General features: G+C 44.7%; 1 protein-coding gene across 4 annotated transcripts; it reads left to right on the top strand.

The window, feature by feature from the left end:
• The first annotated feature begins 1,929 nt into the window (after positions 1–1,929).
• Positions 1,930–13,954, top strand: hjv (hemojuvelin BMP co-receptor). Of its 4 annotated transcripts, none has more exons than XM_035916151.2 (6): positions 1,930–1,968; positions 2,341–2,587; positions 6,122–6,168; positions 9,192–9,311; positions 11,842–12,386; positions 12,692–13,954. In XM_035916151.2, the coding sequence occupies exons 4-6, from the start codon at positions 9,233–9,235 to the stop codon at positions 13,316–13,318; spliced, it is 1,251 nt and encodes a 416-aa protein (XP_035772044.2). In that variant the 5' UTR covers positions 1,930–1,968; positions 2,341–2,587; positions 6,122–6,168; positions 9,192–9,232; the 3' UTR covers positions 13,319–13,954. The 4 variants fall into 4 exon arrangements, with proteins under 4 accessions (XP_035772044.2, XP_087704674.1, XP_087704676.1 ...); XM_087848550.1 differs by lacking the exons at positions 1,930–1,968; positions 2,341–2,587 and adding exons at positions 5,184–5,472; positions 5,646–5,819; XM_087848548.1 differs by lacking the exon at positions 6,122–6,168.
• Positions 13,955–16,511: the final 2,557 nt, after the last annotated feature.

Here is a 16,511-nt window from a genome sequence, read left to right as displayed (position 1 = left end):
CTGTCACTCTGATGACGTAAAGGCGGCGTTACTTTGATCTGTCTTTTACAAACAGCCCAAACAACCCACGGTCCGTCCACCAGCTGTTTAAAGTAAACAAGCTAAACAGTTTGTTCAGGTTAAATATCCACCACGTCGCTCTCATCGTTGCTCTTAAGCTTTGTGAGCTATTCCGATCAGGCGGCCTCATCATCGCAAATGAAACGATAAACGCTTTTTGTTTAAGCTTTTAAACTTCGTAACAACATGAAGGACAAAACTGTGGGTTAGCTCGTGATGTGTAATCTACCTCGTCTCTGAGCTCCAGCGCTGCTTTTGCTCTCTCGCCGGCCTGGAGGGGAGGGGGCGGGGTCGTGACCCCTGGGCCGGGGAGGCCGGGACGAGTGCAATATTGGAGGGGAGATATGACAACAGCGCACCACGTCCCGGACCTGCCCGACCCCGGGAGGAAACACGCCACACACCCTGAAACGCACAGCCGTGTTTCCGTGACTACAGAGGATATGACATCATAGCTGACATTGTAGAACAAGCTCGTAATCCTAATCTCTCCTCAGACTAAACCCTGATGCACAAAGTTTGGATCACTGCATGTAATAATAGTAATTATATACAACTCAGAAATACATGCATGAGTAGTAATATTGTGGAGTATTATTTTGTTTAAAGCTACACGTTAATTTTAAGATTTTTGTACATTTATCAGGTTTTATTTGTTTGTTTTTCATTTTTAACCAAACACAAAACATTCAGCTGCCAGTAACACAACTTATAACTCATTTATCGTCCGTTAGTTATCATGACTTTACAGAAAGTTACAGGTAAATAAGAGAAAAGTAAAGTTAGGATTGTGATTCCACATGTGACAAATAATCTTCACAGGATTTATGTGTGTGTGTGTAAAGGTTACACACGTCTTTCTCTAAAGTTGTCTGTGGAACACATGTTGCTATCTTTAATTTATTTTAAACGGTAACACTAATTAGGAAAAACACAGCTGAACACAAGTTTTACACTTTTGTACCGTGATAAATACACGTGAAGTTAACAACTTGTTCTTTTAGTTAAACATCTTCCAGCGAAAGATGTTATAAAGACGAAATGAACATGATGAGTTTTATATTCAATGCAAAAACTCATTTTCCGATTGGACATAAACATTTATAAACATTTCGCCATCACAATCATATTATAACAAACTTATGAAGCAGAACACACTTTTTCTGGCGGGTTTCAGCTCTGTTTGAGATTCAGCTGATCCATCCGCGGTTAGGAGCTCCTAACATTTCGCCTCTGAGGTTCACAGAGACGCGAGACGAGTGTTTAAAAAGTTCCGCTTCTCCCTCCTGACGTGTTTTTACCAGATCATCGTCACATGCTGACGTGATGAGTTCAGGTTCTTGTGATAAAAGCGAAAACGAAGAAGAGCTCACCTCTGTGCAGCCTCCCTCTGCCTGTCCATGTCGCCTTGTTGTTTCAGGTCTGTGGAGGGTCCCAGTCAGTCGGTGCTGGTTTTAATCCGCACCCCCACCCCACCCACACCACAAACCCCCACTTCTAAACACTAACAAAGGCTCTGGGAGCTGCTCAGTGAGGCGTAGAGGGGCCCCGCTTCACGCTTAAAGGGCCAACAACTTAACCTGTGAAGCCCTGCGGCAGCGTCCATCTGCGCTCGCAGAACTTCACCCAGGGCCGATGGAGGAGGAGCCAATCACCTGTGTTTACCTGCAGACGCAGTGTTTGATTGTAGCTCCCACCTGCCTCAGCTCTGACGTCATCACCCGCAAGTCTGAATGACGATGACATTAAAACGGCAGCAGGTGATTTTCTGCATCCTCAAAGTGACAGTGCTGCCCCCTGCTGCCGCTACGTGGAACCGCGTTTGCCCCCTGCACCACCGGCCCTCCCCCTCATTACCCTCGCAGGGTTGGCCTGTTGTATCCCCAGCTAGCTGAGCCCCAGCAGCAGGTATGTCTACATTAAAACACTTTTTCTTCCTCGACTAATCTGCATAATAAAGATATCGTACTCCATGTGTTTAATGTTAAAGCTTACTTTAAAATAAAATGTATTTTAAACACTTTGTACTGTAGTAAAATTATACTTCTTTCACTGCATTGTACAAAAAGAAGCTTAAAGTCTTGTGCAGCCACTTTTCATATTCTGCATCTAATGCTCGATGTCAGCCACACATACGCTTATAAAGATGTGAAGAAAGAAACAGCAAGTAAAACAGCAGCAGGATGCAAATAGAGTTTGACTTCATGGAGGTCTGAAATATAAATAAACTGTCGCTGTGTGTGTGTGTGTGTGTCTGTGTGTGTGTGTGTGCGAGGACAGTTGTCGTGCAGCAGGTGGTTGTTGCAGACTTATTTAGGAACAACTGAAGCTCCCAGTGTGAACGCACCACAAGTTCCAGACCGGGACCCGAGGTGGGTCAGATCCTCAGACACTAACCTGGACTGAGTCTGAGATCTGAGTCGACTCCAGGAGAGTTTTGGACCGAGAGCTTTAGCAGCAGGTTCAGGAGCTCGGATCAATTTCCCTTCGATAAACTGCAGACATGGACGGACAGAACCAGCAGAAGGTAAGAGACAAAAAACAAAATACAAAATGAGAAAATTACAAACTTGGATCAGATTTTTATTATTATTTGTTAGGATTTTACCTGATACAGACTATCAAATGATCAAAAACAGGAAAATAGTTATAGAAGAGGCTGTATTTACCTTCAACATAAAGAATATAAAATCATTGTGTGTTTTCAGCAGCATTTGAATATTGATGGTTTAGTATCACCTCTAACGCTTCCAGACGTCACAGAACAGAGTTTTTCTTACACTGAAGAAACCACCTACATGTAGTTTTGGACTCTAATATGAATTATGGAAAACTTTTTGTTCACACCTCTAGCAAATTTTATTTCAGGCTCTTTTGGGGTGGCTGTAGCTCAGGTGGCAGAGCAGGTCAGCCACTAATCAGAAGGTCGGTGGTTCGATCCCAGGCTGCCTCCTGGCTGCATGCCAAATATCCTTGGGCAAGATACTAACCTTGTTTGCCTACTGGTGGTGGTCAGAGGGCCCGGTGGCGCCAGTGTCCGGCAGCCTCGCCTCTGTCAGTGCGCCCCAGGGCAGCTGTGGCTACAACGTAGCTGCCATCACCAGTGTGTGAATGTGAGTGTGAATGTAGTGTGAAGTGCTTTGGGGTCCTTAAGGACTAGAAAAGTGCTATACAAATGCAGGCCATTTAAAAGTATAAAAAAATATAGAATTATGTTTTTCTTCTTTTGGCTCTGGAGCACGTGCTTGGATTTGTTCCTGTTTTAGGCTCTAATAGTGAAACTACAAAATAAATGGCCTGTATTTGTAAAGCGCTTTCCTAGTCCCTAAGGACCCCAAAGCGCTTTACACATCCAGTCACACACACATTCACACACACTGGTGATGGCAGCTACGTTGTAGCCACCCTGGGGCGCACTGACAGAGGTGAGGCTGCCGGACACTGGCGCTACCGGGCCCTCTGACCACCACCAGTAGGCAACGGCTGAAGTGTCTTGCCCAAGGACACAACGACCGAGACTGTCCAAGCCGGGGCTCGAACCGGCAACCTTCCGATTACAAGACAAACTCCCAACTCTTGAGCCACGATCGCCTTCATGGCTTAAGTGAGACTCTTTGTAGTTTCACCATCACGTTGGTGTAATCGTTAAACCCTGACACACTTTTTCACTTTTTGTTTGATGAATACAGTCTCGCAGAAGTTCATGTGGTTTAATAATTAGCAGCTGCTGTCCAACAGGAAACACTTTAGTTACACGATTTCACTGCGTGTGATTTGGCAGCACACCACAGTCCTGCTATAAAACCAAACATTTTATCCAAATTATTTGTTTATTTACCAAAAGTGTTTTTAATGCATTTGTCCAACAACAAAGACAAGAAAATTTTAATTATTATATTTCTTAATATTCTTATTTTAATCATGAGTTTTAAGGTAAACTGCTTTGTCGTACTTTTATAAGACATTTTATTCATTTGTCTATCACCAAAATGTACATTTTGTCAACTGCTTTTATTGTGAAAGGCAAGAGCGCGAGGAAGCTTCTGGTATAGATCGAGCTGTGCCCAACACAGCGGGCAGCTCTCTAGTCTCTGTGCAGAGAGTCATTCACCCTGTTTCAAAGTTAGTGGCAGCTAGTAATGCTCGCTGAGACGAGAGACACTCAACAATCACATCCTTTGGATTTTTAAACCCGCTGAGTCACACAGACGTTACTCTGATGGATATATTATTATAATAATAATCTAATATATATATTAGAGGGTTGGTAAAGGTTTCGTTTTACATTCGGACACCGGCGATTAAAACGTGAGAAACACGAGAAAATGACCTGTGACACATTTATAGAGCCTGAGTGGATTCTGTGACCAGTATGACCAGTGAGACTCATCATGCTCGAAAAAATGTTCCCAGTGTGTGTGTGTGTGTGTGTGTGTGCTCATACATATAGACTGCTCATATTGTGTGTGGGTATTTATAAGCCTGTGTAACTCTGCAGAGCAACTGAGGTTTAAATTTAGCCCTCACACACACACACACACACACACACACACACACACACACACACACACACACACAGTCACGTTTGCATTACTGGAAACACAGGACGCTGACCAGGAGCTTTTGCAGCAGACCTAACTTTGCATATTAATATTAGTGCATCACATTAGACCTTAAACCGAGGACACACCTTCAGATTGAATCATTCACCTTATAGGAACTCGCTTATCAGCAGGAGGTCGAGTCCTCACCATGCAGTTGTGTAAACAGACGAGTACAACAAGCTCGCACACACACACAGCTGTTAAAGAGGTCAGCTGACAGCTGTCTGTCACGCTCATGCTGCTCATTATTTTAAAGGACCAGTTCAGTGTTTTTATATAAATCCTTTGATCGACTGAGGATCAATTTCAAGCCCTTAAAGCTCAATTTAAAGACTGGAAATGCTGGAAACAGCCGCATGCTCCCTGTTCAGCGTCACATATTTGGAACCCATATTTGTGGCGGTTTTTGAACAAACCAGTTGCCTTCAGTCTGATCTGCGGTGGAACGGACAACAACATCAATAATTTATTGAGGTGTTCAACGTATTTCTGACACTGCCTCCTGCTAACAGCACACGGGGACGACATGTAGACGACGGTCCGCAAAGTTCTGTGTGTAACCATCACAGTAAGCCCCGCCCACTGACTGCTGTTGTTTGCTCTGTAGGAAAAAACACAGACAAACAGACAAGAGTCCATTTGACAGCGCAGAGAGAAAAAAGGAGGCAGGTTGACCTGAATGAATATTTATGCTTCTTTTATTAATACTTAGATCTGCTTAACTTGGAGGAAACTGCAGAAACAGGATATTTAAGGATCTAAAGTAATTTTGTTATTGAGTTTATCAGTGAGGACCAACTCAGAGCAGGTAGGCCTCATGTTAAAGCTTCTGACCAAATTTCACACCTTTAACTTCTTTATTCCACAAAAACGTGTGTGAAACAGATAAAAGTGATAAATCATCATTAATTAACAAAAGATAATCAGTTGTTTACATTTTTTAAGCAGCATTTGGATTAAACATATAAATAACGTTAACAGAGAGAAATGGGACCATAAATGTGGTTTGGAGAGAACAGAAAAGCAAGCAGTGAGGAAACAAGTTGTTCGTCCAAATCCATATTCTTCAGTTCTACTGTAGTAGATTTAAAGAGCTGTGTTTAGCCCCTCCCCTTCAAGCCAGCAAATCAAATGCCAACAACAGTTAGCTCACGGGTGAGTAAACAGAAAACCCCAACAATCACACAATCCCTATGAGCAAGCGCTTTGGGATCAGTGGGAACCAGACTCGTGTGATATAAATAACAGACTGGAAAAACACGTTTAATAATAAAAATGTAGACAACCAAAAACTACAGACAATAAAAGCAATAAAAGAACGTCACAGTAAACAGTCTACAGTGAAAGTGTCGGTTCAGCGCAGCTAAGTTGACCATGACATAAAAAAATCAAAGGGTTGAAAAAATGTTAAAGAATCGTTCAGGTGATCACGAGTCATGTGACATTTGTGTGTGCAGGGTTTCTAATGGCTCCTGGAGAAGAAGGTCCAGTGAGCATCATGCAGGTGAGCTGACTGTCCTGATGGTGGCGCTCTGTCACATCTGTGTTACTGTGAGAAAACAGTCACACGATTCCACAGCAAGTGAAAAAAAGGGATGTGACTCTTATGTTTTATCCTCAGATGTGTGAATCGCTGTTTGCAAAGATCCGTCTGTATATTTGTTTAGAGGGGGGGAAACTCACACCGAAGCCTCGAAATGTGTTGTTTTTTTCTGCTGTAAAAGTCGGGACACTTCCACAGAGGAGTGTTTGGTGGCTGACTCACAGTACAGGAACTGCTCATTCTTCCGTTCCTGAGGTTTTCATGAATAAGATAAGATAACTCTTTGTTTCCATCGCACAGTCAAGCTTAGCACAACAGTACAACGGAACTGGAAACTGTCCCACGCCGGCATACGCACAACAAACACAACAGAGGAATTTAAGTGGATTTGTGCAAGTGCAAGAAAGGTTTGAGCAAAAAAAGTAATGATTTAATAAAAAATAAAAGAGTGAGTGAAAGTTTATTGCAACTCAGAGACATCTTCGGTCAGGCCTACCTGCCTTTTTGACTAAGAATGTGGACCAAGGAACTGGGCCCAATAATCAATAAATTATGAAACAGCTGTACAGTATATGTATTATACAGCAGGAATGCTGAATGTTTGAGTACAGAGACAATGTGTTTATCAGCGTGACGGCCTTTGGAAAGAAACTACACATGTCTGCTTGTTTTGATGTGCGTGCTCTGTAGCGCCTCCTAGAGGGGAGGAGTGTGAAAAGGTTGTGTGTGTTGATTCTGGATTTGTTCAAATCCTGCAGACCTCACTGTCCATTGTAGTTTGTTCTTGTCCTGTTTGGCGGCTGATCCAAACCACACAGTGACGGACGAGTGTAGACAGATCAGCAGCTTCAGAGGCAGGTTGAACTTTTTGAGCTGCAGCAGGAAGTACATCCTCTGCTCGGCCTCTTTGGAGATTCAGTCAGTATTGTATGTTGCTCCAGGTTCTGACCCTAGAAACCTGAAGGTTTCCACTGCAGACACAGTGCTGTCAGGTGAGGGGGGACAATGCTGAGGTGCTCCTCCTGAATTCCACTGTCGTCTCCACATTTTCAAACCAAGGCTGTGCTCAAGCCCACATCTTTATGCATTCATCACCGCACTTGGATGATCCAGTGACTGTCGCACCAACTTAGGTGAGGCCTAGATGTCTGACAAGCTACCTGCTTAGCCTAATTAGCAGGAATCTGTGCCCCTGTGTTCTACCTGTATAGTTTAAGCGTGGTAGCATTAGATGATAACTTGGCACTCCACATATTTGTTTTAGTACGGTCACATCAGCACGGACAAAGCCAAAACACTAAAACCCAAAACACAGAGATACAAAACTAATTGGTGACTCAAGGGTAGCAGTGAAATCTGTCTTTTACAGTCTATGCATGTCTACAGTCTGGATTTGAAAACATGTAGGAGTGTGCTGAAAGGAGGGATTCATGCCTGGAAGTAGGGCTGGGCGATATGGCCTAAAATTCACATCGCGATATAATTTGAAGCATGTGCGGTAACGATATATATCACGATATATTCTTTTCTTCTGTATAACGTATTTTCCACACTATAAGGACTTAAAATGCTTAAATTTTCTCAAAAATCGAGAGTGTGCCTTATGTATGATTTCTGGTTGTGCTTACTGACCTCAAACCGATTTGGGCAGAAATCTGTTAAAAAATGTTTTAGTACAACTTTGGTAAGCTGCACTGCTTGATGGATTGTCAGAGCATTACGGCTGCCGTAGTGAGGAGCTTCACGGAGTAATCTGGGTCCTAAACTCTGTCTAATTCAGGTCCCAAAGTCAAACAACACTAAAAGTTAAAAACGGTCTAAATTCTTTCATCTTTAATAAAATCATCAGCGTTGCTGCTTTATCGGGTGTAACAATTAATTTTAACATCCAGGCATCCATGAAAACATAATTTATTAAATTTAACGGAGTTAGAAGTTAACAGGAAGTTAGCTCGCTAGTTTACGCCTAAACATTTCATACCATGTTCTGACTGAGATTTCTGAAACTAATTAAAACGTACAGCTCTGCTACCACTTCCAACATAAATGAAGACAGAAACTAAACCACAGTGACGTTTGCAGGGTTACTGAAGTTGGACTACCTAGTATATAATGTTGTGCTACGTGATTGCTAGCGACACAGCTATGTTAGCATAACATTAGCATAGTGAAGCTGGAGGATGAACACCAACTTTTTTCCCACTTGATAAAAGTTAATGTGAGGGATTCTGGTGGTCAGGGACAAATGCAATCGCATAGCAGGATGCTATACACGGGCCAAACTTCAATCAGGAGAACAACTGAGATTATTCATCCACAATATGAGGTTAGTCATTAATATACTGCAACAACATGGGAACAGAGCAGCTGCGAGAGAATTCAGCATTAATGAATCAATGTTACGGAAGTGGAGGAAGCGCAGTTTTTGGCTTTCCCCATATTTCAAAAGTGCTTCATTTCTTTGCTATGACTGTCACCCGCCATAATTTACAGATGATAATGGTTTTAGCCGCATACTTTTGACCAAAACAGGCGCCGCTTGGTGACGTCATCAACATGCGCTACCCCGATAGAGCGGCCAAATTTATATAGTTTCTATGGTATATTGTTTATATCGCCCACCCCTACCTGGAAGTCAAAATTACGTTAGTGACTGGTTTCAGTCAACCACAGAATTAATGCGAACTCTGATGATCAGTTTTAAAGAGAATGATGATTGCAATCAGACAGATGAACTCATGTGCAGAGAAATCACTGATGGACTGTAATATTTAATTATCACACGAGCCTGCCAGTGAATCATACTGAGTAGCATCATGAGAGGGGAAGAGAGGTACCAGTTCCCACTCAGAGCATCATCATGATCAGAAATCCTTATCAGAGCAAACGAACCAGCTCATTTACAAGTGGAGCCGGGTTACAGGGTTTGGCTGCTAACGGGTAACAGACAGGTGAGTGTGGCACGTGTCTGTGGCATTTTTCAGACTGGTGCTGATTGACTGAACGACCTGCTGTGAGCCTGCTGATGGCGCTCTGGGCTGCCTTGCTGTGGAAGTGCTGGATCCACCTGAGTCTGCTGCTCGTCCAGGTTTCTTTACCTGAAGGTACACACACACACACACACACACACACACACACACACACACACACACACACACACACACACACACAAACAAACAAAAGACTGCCCAGTACATTACAGACAAAACAGGAGAGTTCTTCATCTTGAGAGCCCAACAGGAAGTGGAAAGCCATTAGCGATAATAACCACAAACTGTTATTTTGATCCTTTAAATATTTATTTGCCAACATGTAAGAATATGGATTTTTTAACCAGCAGCCTTTCAGCTCAGCATTAATCAATGCATGTCTCAGGTATCAGCCTTTAGCAGCAGCTTAGGGCCTTCAAAATAAAAGCCTCCCATTAGAGAGAGAGTGCCAGTGGATTCTTAAAAGCTTGTGTTTTTCTCCTGAAGATTTATTTTTTGCTAGAATTTTCGACTTCCTGAGCAACAACACCACTCCACACCTGCTCCAGAGCAGACTCTGTCATAGATCAGCATGTATGAAAGCACCACCTGCTGACCAGTTCTCCCGAAAATAGCAGAATTCCTGAAAGATCCATCAAACACGGATGTATGGCTGGAAATGCATCCCAAACAGTCTTTGTCTTAGATGCTCAGATGTGTCTGTATGCCTGTTGTTTTTTTTAAATGTAACTGTAAGCAGCAAAGAGTTTTAAACCGCTGTGGTTAGCAAGAAGGTCTTGGGTTCAAATCCTTGTTTTGTGTGGCATGTACAGGTCCTCTCCCAGCCCCACAGTCCAAAGACATGCAGTTAGTGCGGTTAGGTTAATGGTGATTCTATACCAGGGGTCTCAAACTCAAATGAGCCGCGGGCCGCTGCTGGCACCGTCATCTCATTGGAGGACCACTTTAGTGCTCAAAGTCAAAAAATCAAACAAACAAGAAACCACCCACTGATATTTCCTGAAATGTTGTGTTTTGTTTGTTTGTTTCAAATAAATTTCAAATATTGTATAACACGACAGAACTGCAAACGTGAATGCATCGTTTTCTCACTGTTAACTAACTGAAGCCTTTCATTGGTCCACCAACTAAACAAAGCTCCTTCTCCTCGTGGCAGCACTTCTATCATTTTGTTTGTATTTAACAAAATAAAAACGCAGACATCAGTGTTCACATAAATCTGAACTAATACAGCCTCAACATGTTTGTACTTTACTGTACCTCAGCCAGGTGCACGGCTCCGAGCTATAGTAAATGGCCTGTATTTGTAAAGCACTGTACTAGCTTTACTAGTCCCTAAGGACCCCAAGGCACTTTACACATCCAGTCATCCACCCATTCACACACACATTCACACACTGGTGATGGCAGCTACATTGTAGCCACAGCCATCCTGACCACCACCAGTATGCAACGGAAGTGTCTTACCCAAGGACGCAACGACCGAGGCTGTCCGAGCCGGGGCTCAAACAATCAACCTTCTGATTACAAGGCGACCTCCCAACTCTTGAGCCACGATCGCCGCGGTAGTAAAGGGACCTCTGGCTAATACGGTGGGTTCTGTGTCGGCTCGTAGCTGAAAACTAGCTTTACTTTGTTGTCTGGGTCAACTTTGCTAGCAGAGACAGAGAGAGGCGTTGAAAGACTGCTCCAACAGAACTTATTGTTTTTGGAGGAAAACACGAACACGGTGTACAGTCGAGTCTTAATAGCTTACTTACAACTGGGCTCGTCAGGCTCTCTTCTTGGCTGCAGTGGTTATTATTATATTTACATGCTTCCAGCTCCCGTTTCTGCTCGATGACAGCTCGTACTTTTCCTTTTTCTCCCTCCCTCGCTCACAGACACATAATGGGTATGGCAGTCCATTCTCCCTGCAGCACGGACTACACTGCCCATGCCTGTAACACTCTGCTCATGCCTTCATATTAATAGAATTTTTTGAATAATGATTAAAAAAAATATTTCTTCACACCAAGTAGAGGTTAAGGGAGCTGCAAGTGGCCCGCGGGCCGAGAGTTTGAGACCTGGACTGCCCATTGTTGTCTTTCTCTCTCTGTTAGTGATGCGACCTGTCTGGTCTATTTACCATTTACCAAATCAAACTTCAAAGTAAGCTAGTCCTACATTTGAAATATATTTTTATATTTATTCTTCACATCATTTCAGTCCAGAAAATGCTGAAACTGCAGTATTATCGTATTACAGGCTCCTGGAGACTAAACTAGGAAGCCAGTTCAGTGCACCCAGGAGAGCTTTTCCTTATTTGGCTTCACTTGCATGAAGCTGGTTTTCAGCAACCTCCAGAACTGTGACGGTAAAAGTCAAAAAGTCAACGTGGACGTGGCAAAACTTGCAGTTCCAGTGTCCACTTGTGTCTCCAGAGTCAACCCGTGTAAGAAGAAGCTACTTTGAGCTTCTCCTTTATTCACAAAGGATTGCCACAGCAGTTCTGATGCAATTCCAGAGGGATTTGTATCTCCTTCCAGAATTAAACCGGAGATCATTTGCTGATCAGGCAAATGTGGAAACTACTGCATGGTGGGAGCCGTAGTTCGAGTGTCCGTGAGCCTGTTTATGCTAAACACTTTGTCCTTCTTATCAGTTACAGCTTCCTGTCTTATCCTGAGGTGTAACTCGGATTTTGTGGCTGCAACGCTGGACCTGGGCAGCAGCAGTAGTGGCAGCGGCGGTGGGGCAGCAGGAGGAGGAGCAGCAGCTGTCAGCAGGCAGGCGGCGAACGCCGGTTACTGCAGCGCCCTGCGCTCGTACGCCATGTGCACCAAGAGGCTGTCGCGAGCGTGTCGCGGTGACCTCGCTTACCACTCTGCGGTCCAAGGAATCGAAGATCTGCTCATCCAGCATCGCTGCCCCCGGGTCGGGCCCACGGCACAGCCCCGGGCCCCCCCTGCTGAGACGCTGTCGGGGGACACCTGCCTCTATGAGAGGAGCTTCTTCAGCAGGGAGGGGCAGACGCCCGAATACCTGCACTGCAGCGTGTTCGGAGACCCGCACATCAGGACGTTCAACAATGACTTCCACACATGTGCCGTTCCGGGGGCGTGGCCTCTCATTGACAATGAGTATCTGTACGTACAAGCCACCAGCTCGCCAGCCAGGGGGGGCATGTACGCCACAGTTCTCACCAAGGTGAGTGCTGACACTTACAGGAGCACTCAAATGCACCATCAGCTTCTCATGCAAACCTCAACTTACGGTCGGGGGGGGGGGTGCACCCTGCACGCCGTCAGTCTGCTGCAAGGCTGACCGATAAACTACAGCCTGGTGCACAAAATGCAGTTTACAGTGAAAAGAGAGAAATGAAAGTCAGACCTGCTGAAAACTGACAAAATGTCACAATAAATAAATAAAACTGTAACAAAAACAAACATTTATGAAAATAATCGTGGAGCTATTATGGAAAACGACATTCAATGTCGTCTTTTTCCTCTCAGATCACCATCATCTTCAAGAACTGGCGTCAGTGTATCGACCAGCAGCTGTACCAGGCCGAGCTGGATAACGTCCCCGCCGCCTTCGCTGACGGCTCGATGTGGAGCGGCGAGTGGCGAGGTCATCGCAGCCTCACGGTTCGCTCTCTGAATCCTGGCCGGCACGCCGAGATCCGAGCGGTGCACGTCGGCACGGTCCTGGTGGTGCGTCAGAGCGGCCGCTCGCTCGGCCTCTCGGTCCTCTCGCCACGTGGCGTTGTTGAGGCGTTCAGGCCCGAGCAGGACCTGCAGCTGTGCGTGTGGGGCTGCCCCCCCTCCCAGAGACTCAACACACTTCACCCACCACCGTCAGACCCTTTGGTGTCCGCCGCCCTCAGCGCTGAGGACCACTGCGCGGCGCTGCTTCCAGCTCGAGACGTCTACTATCAGGCCTGCGTGTTCGACCTGATCGCCAGCGGAGACCTGAACTCCAGCATGGCCGCTGTCAGCGCACTGCAGGACGCCCAAACCATGATCCCAGACAGGGAGGGGGTTCACCTACTGCTGGTTGGATCTGCAGGGCCCACACGCCCTCACCTCACGCTGCTGCTGCTGCTGCTTAGCATTTTGGGAACTCTTAGCAGGCCCTGAGAAACAGGAAGTGACCTCAGACTTTGAAGCTGAAGGAAATGTTTGGAAAATTTTGCAAACACAGCACCTGGAAGAAAACCTAAACGTGAGGTCCCGGACGCTGACATCACTGCTGACACCTGAAGCTGGTTTTCTGGTCCCACAGAGGAAGCTCGCGTGTGGGCGTGGCCCGTCTGCCTGTCAGATGGAGCCGGTGTAGAATAAATGAGCGCCACGCGTCTTTGTGCTGTTGTTGGTCCGTTAGCTAGCCACGCAGAAAAGCCAAGCTCTAAAACACAAAGAGCTGAATTGAAACTGAGACAAGTGTCACTGCGGCCTGTTTGTTTCGCTCGTTGAACTTTATGTTACGCTTCTTCGACATCAGGCAGTTACTCACATCGTGTCATTTCAGCATTGCGCTATATCTTGGAGGACTGCATGGGAGTGTGAAAACCCCTCAGAGACATTTGTGGGACCATGAAACCAGCAGATGGCGTCCTGACGGTGACAGTCTGGATGGAGGGGCCACAGACTTTAATCGGAGCCCCGAATGTTTGTGCATCACTGCAGCTGATCCAGAACCTGAAAAAAATCTGTGTGCAAAAGAAAAAACTAATTAATTTAGCTGCTAATTAACAATCTGAGAATAAAGATTTCCTCGTGAAATGTTGAATAGTTTGTGATTTTGTTTTATTTTGATGTTCCAGTGCAGTACAAGAGCACGTCGCTTCGAGACAGACACTATCTCTACTTTCAAGATTAGGCTTCAAACTTTCCTTTTTGCTAAAGCATATAGTTAGGGCTGGACCAGGTGACCCTGAATCCTCCCTTAGTTATGCTGCAATAGGCTGCCGGGGATTCCCATGATGCACATGAGTAGTTCTTCTTTACTCACTGCATGTGATCTGAGTTATTATTCGTCTCTGGCTCTCTTCTACAGCGAGTCTTTGTCTGCTTTTACTATTTAGACAAACGGCATCAAATGAAGTTCAGACGAGACAGTTTCAGCTGCTCTACCACCATCAACTGAAATGTCCTGATGCCAAACATCATCTCCACTCCCGATGTGTTTGTGGCTGGATGAGGACCCAGGATAAAAAAGAAGCCCTTTGTTACCCCGGTTCTTTTTTTTTTTACTGTTTGTTCAGTAAACCTCCCCGGAGCTTAGAGGACTTGGAGTGTGTCTACTGTGGCTGAAAAGCAGAAGCTCTATTTCCTGCGAATCCTCAGGAAAATTAATACCAGATAAACCTTTATTAGTCCCACGAGTGGGAAATGTTTTGGTCACGGTTACAATTTAAGAGCAGTAAAGATTAAGAAACAGAAGAACAGCAACAATAGAATAAGATTAGAAATAATATCATATATACAAAACAAAATTGGCTTCATTGGCTTCCTGTTAAATCCAGAATTGAATTCAAAATCCTGCTCCTCACATACAAGGTCTTAAATAATCAGGCCCCATCTTATCTTAATGACCTTGTAGTACCATATCACCCTATTAGAGCACTTCGCTCCCACTCTGCAGGCCTACTTGTTGTTCCTAGAGTATTTAAAAGTAGAATGGGAGGCAGAGCCTTCAGTTTTCAGGCCCCTCTTCTGTGGAACCAGCTTCCAGTTTGGATTCGGGAGACAGACACTATCTCTACTTTCAAGATTAGGCTTCAAACTTTCCTTTTTGCTAAAGCATATAGTTAGGGCTGGACCAGGTGACCCTGAATCCTCCCTTAGTTATGCTGCAATAGATGTAGGCTGCCGGGGATTCCCATGATGCACTGGGTGTTTCTTCTTCACTCACTATGTGTTAACAGACCTCTCTGCATTGAATCATATCTGTTATTAACCTCTGTCTCTCTTCCACAGCATGTCTTTATCCTGTCTTCCTTCTCTCTCCCCAACCAATCACAGCAGATGGCCCCGCCCCTCCCTGAGCCTGGTTCTGCTGGAGGTTTCTTCCTGTTAAAAGGGAGTTTTTCCTTCCCACTGTCGCCAAAGTGCTGCTCATAGGAGGTCATATGATTGTTGGGTTTTTCTCTGTATCTATGAAGCGCCTTGAGGCGACTTTTGTTGTGATTTGGCGCTATATAAATAAAATTGAATTGAATTGAATTGAATTGAAAATAAAGTACATAGAATACATTAAAAATTACAGCCGTCAAAAGCTGCCGGTGTCCTGCTATCGATGTTTATCGAGAGCATCCTGTGCTACTGCCTCTGTGTGCGGGTCCCAGCTGCACAGCAGGAGCTCGGCTGTTCCTCTGGAACAACACCCCCTATAATCTATTCCAAATGCAGCCATCAGGCAAAAGATACAGGATCTAAATAGCAGCTTTGAATTACAAGTAATTTCCTCCAATCTCACAAATACTGTGCAGACATCGTGTTTATGACTCTTTCGTATTGGATTCTTTTGTAATTCTATTCAAACTGTTTCTCTTGACTCTGCAGGGACTGCACTTTATTTTGTTGACAATAAAGATCATTTAGATCTTCCTGTTTGCAGCGCAGCAAAAGCGACCCACAGTAAACTCACAGAGGAGATCACGAGTGTGGAGACGCAGACGTGTTGTCGACATCTCGTTGTCTTTCTGTCTCACTTTGGGTTTTTTTTCTAGAGACAAAGTCTCTCTCTGCTTGTTTTGCATCTTTTTGTGTGTCTTTGGATTCTTTCCTGTTCACGTTGTTCCCGGAGGAGCCACCAGGCGAAGTGCTCGCACACAGCTGCAGCGGCCTGAAAACAAAGAGTGTGTAAGAATAGCAGGGGACAGGCCCTGGTCGCAGAGGCAGAGACACACAGGGTTGTTACGTGTTTGCCTCAAACTTCCAAAGAATCACATCCAAGCAGAGAAAATGACGACACGGCATTCCTGCAGCCTGAAACGTTTCCTCTGCAAATTTAAATGTAATTTCATCATCACTCAGATGTGATTAATCTCTGAATCAGAGTAATGTTTAACAGAAGTGAACAGCAAACCGAGCAGGATGACTGAGGGAGTTGCATCACGTTCGTGCCCACCACAGAAAGCTGCAGTAAAACTGAAGTGCTTGTAAACCCTCATTTTTCCAAGGAAAAATTTCCAAAAGGAAAGTGAAAGGGAACGTGGGTCAAACAACGTGACTCACCGTGAGGAAACAAAGACACGATGAATGAATAAGCAGGCTGGATTATTCAGGAGTTGTTCAAACAGTCTGCAAAGTCCTGCGAGTATAATCC

This window comes from Neolamprologus brichardi, chromosome 11 (assembly GCF_056152115.1).
Source record: "Neolamprologus brichardi isolate AB-2024 chromosome 11, ASM5615211v1, whole genome shotgun sequence".
Taxonomy (NCBI): Eukaryota; Metazoa; Chordata; class Actinopteri; order Cichliformes; family Cichlidae; genus Neolamprologus; species Neolamprologus brichardi.
The sequence above is the reverse complement of the archived record's forward strand: the minus strand, read 5'-3'. Positions and strand labels throughout refer to the sequence as shown.

Coding starts and splice junctions, on each gene's coding strand:
- hjv (XM_087848548.1), top strand. CDS start 9,233: ATGGCGCTCTGGGCTGCCTTGCTGTGGAAGTGCTGGATCCACCTGAGT. Junction 9,312..11,841: donor CCAGGTTTCTTTACCTGAAG/GTACACACACAC, acceptor CCTTCTTATCAG/TTACAGCTTCCTGTCTTATC. Junction 12,387..12,691: donor ACGCCACAGTTCTCACCAAG/GTGAGTGCTGAC, acceptor TTTTCCTCTCAG/ATCACCATCATCTTCAAGAA.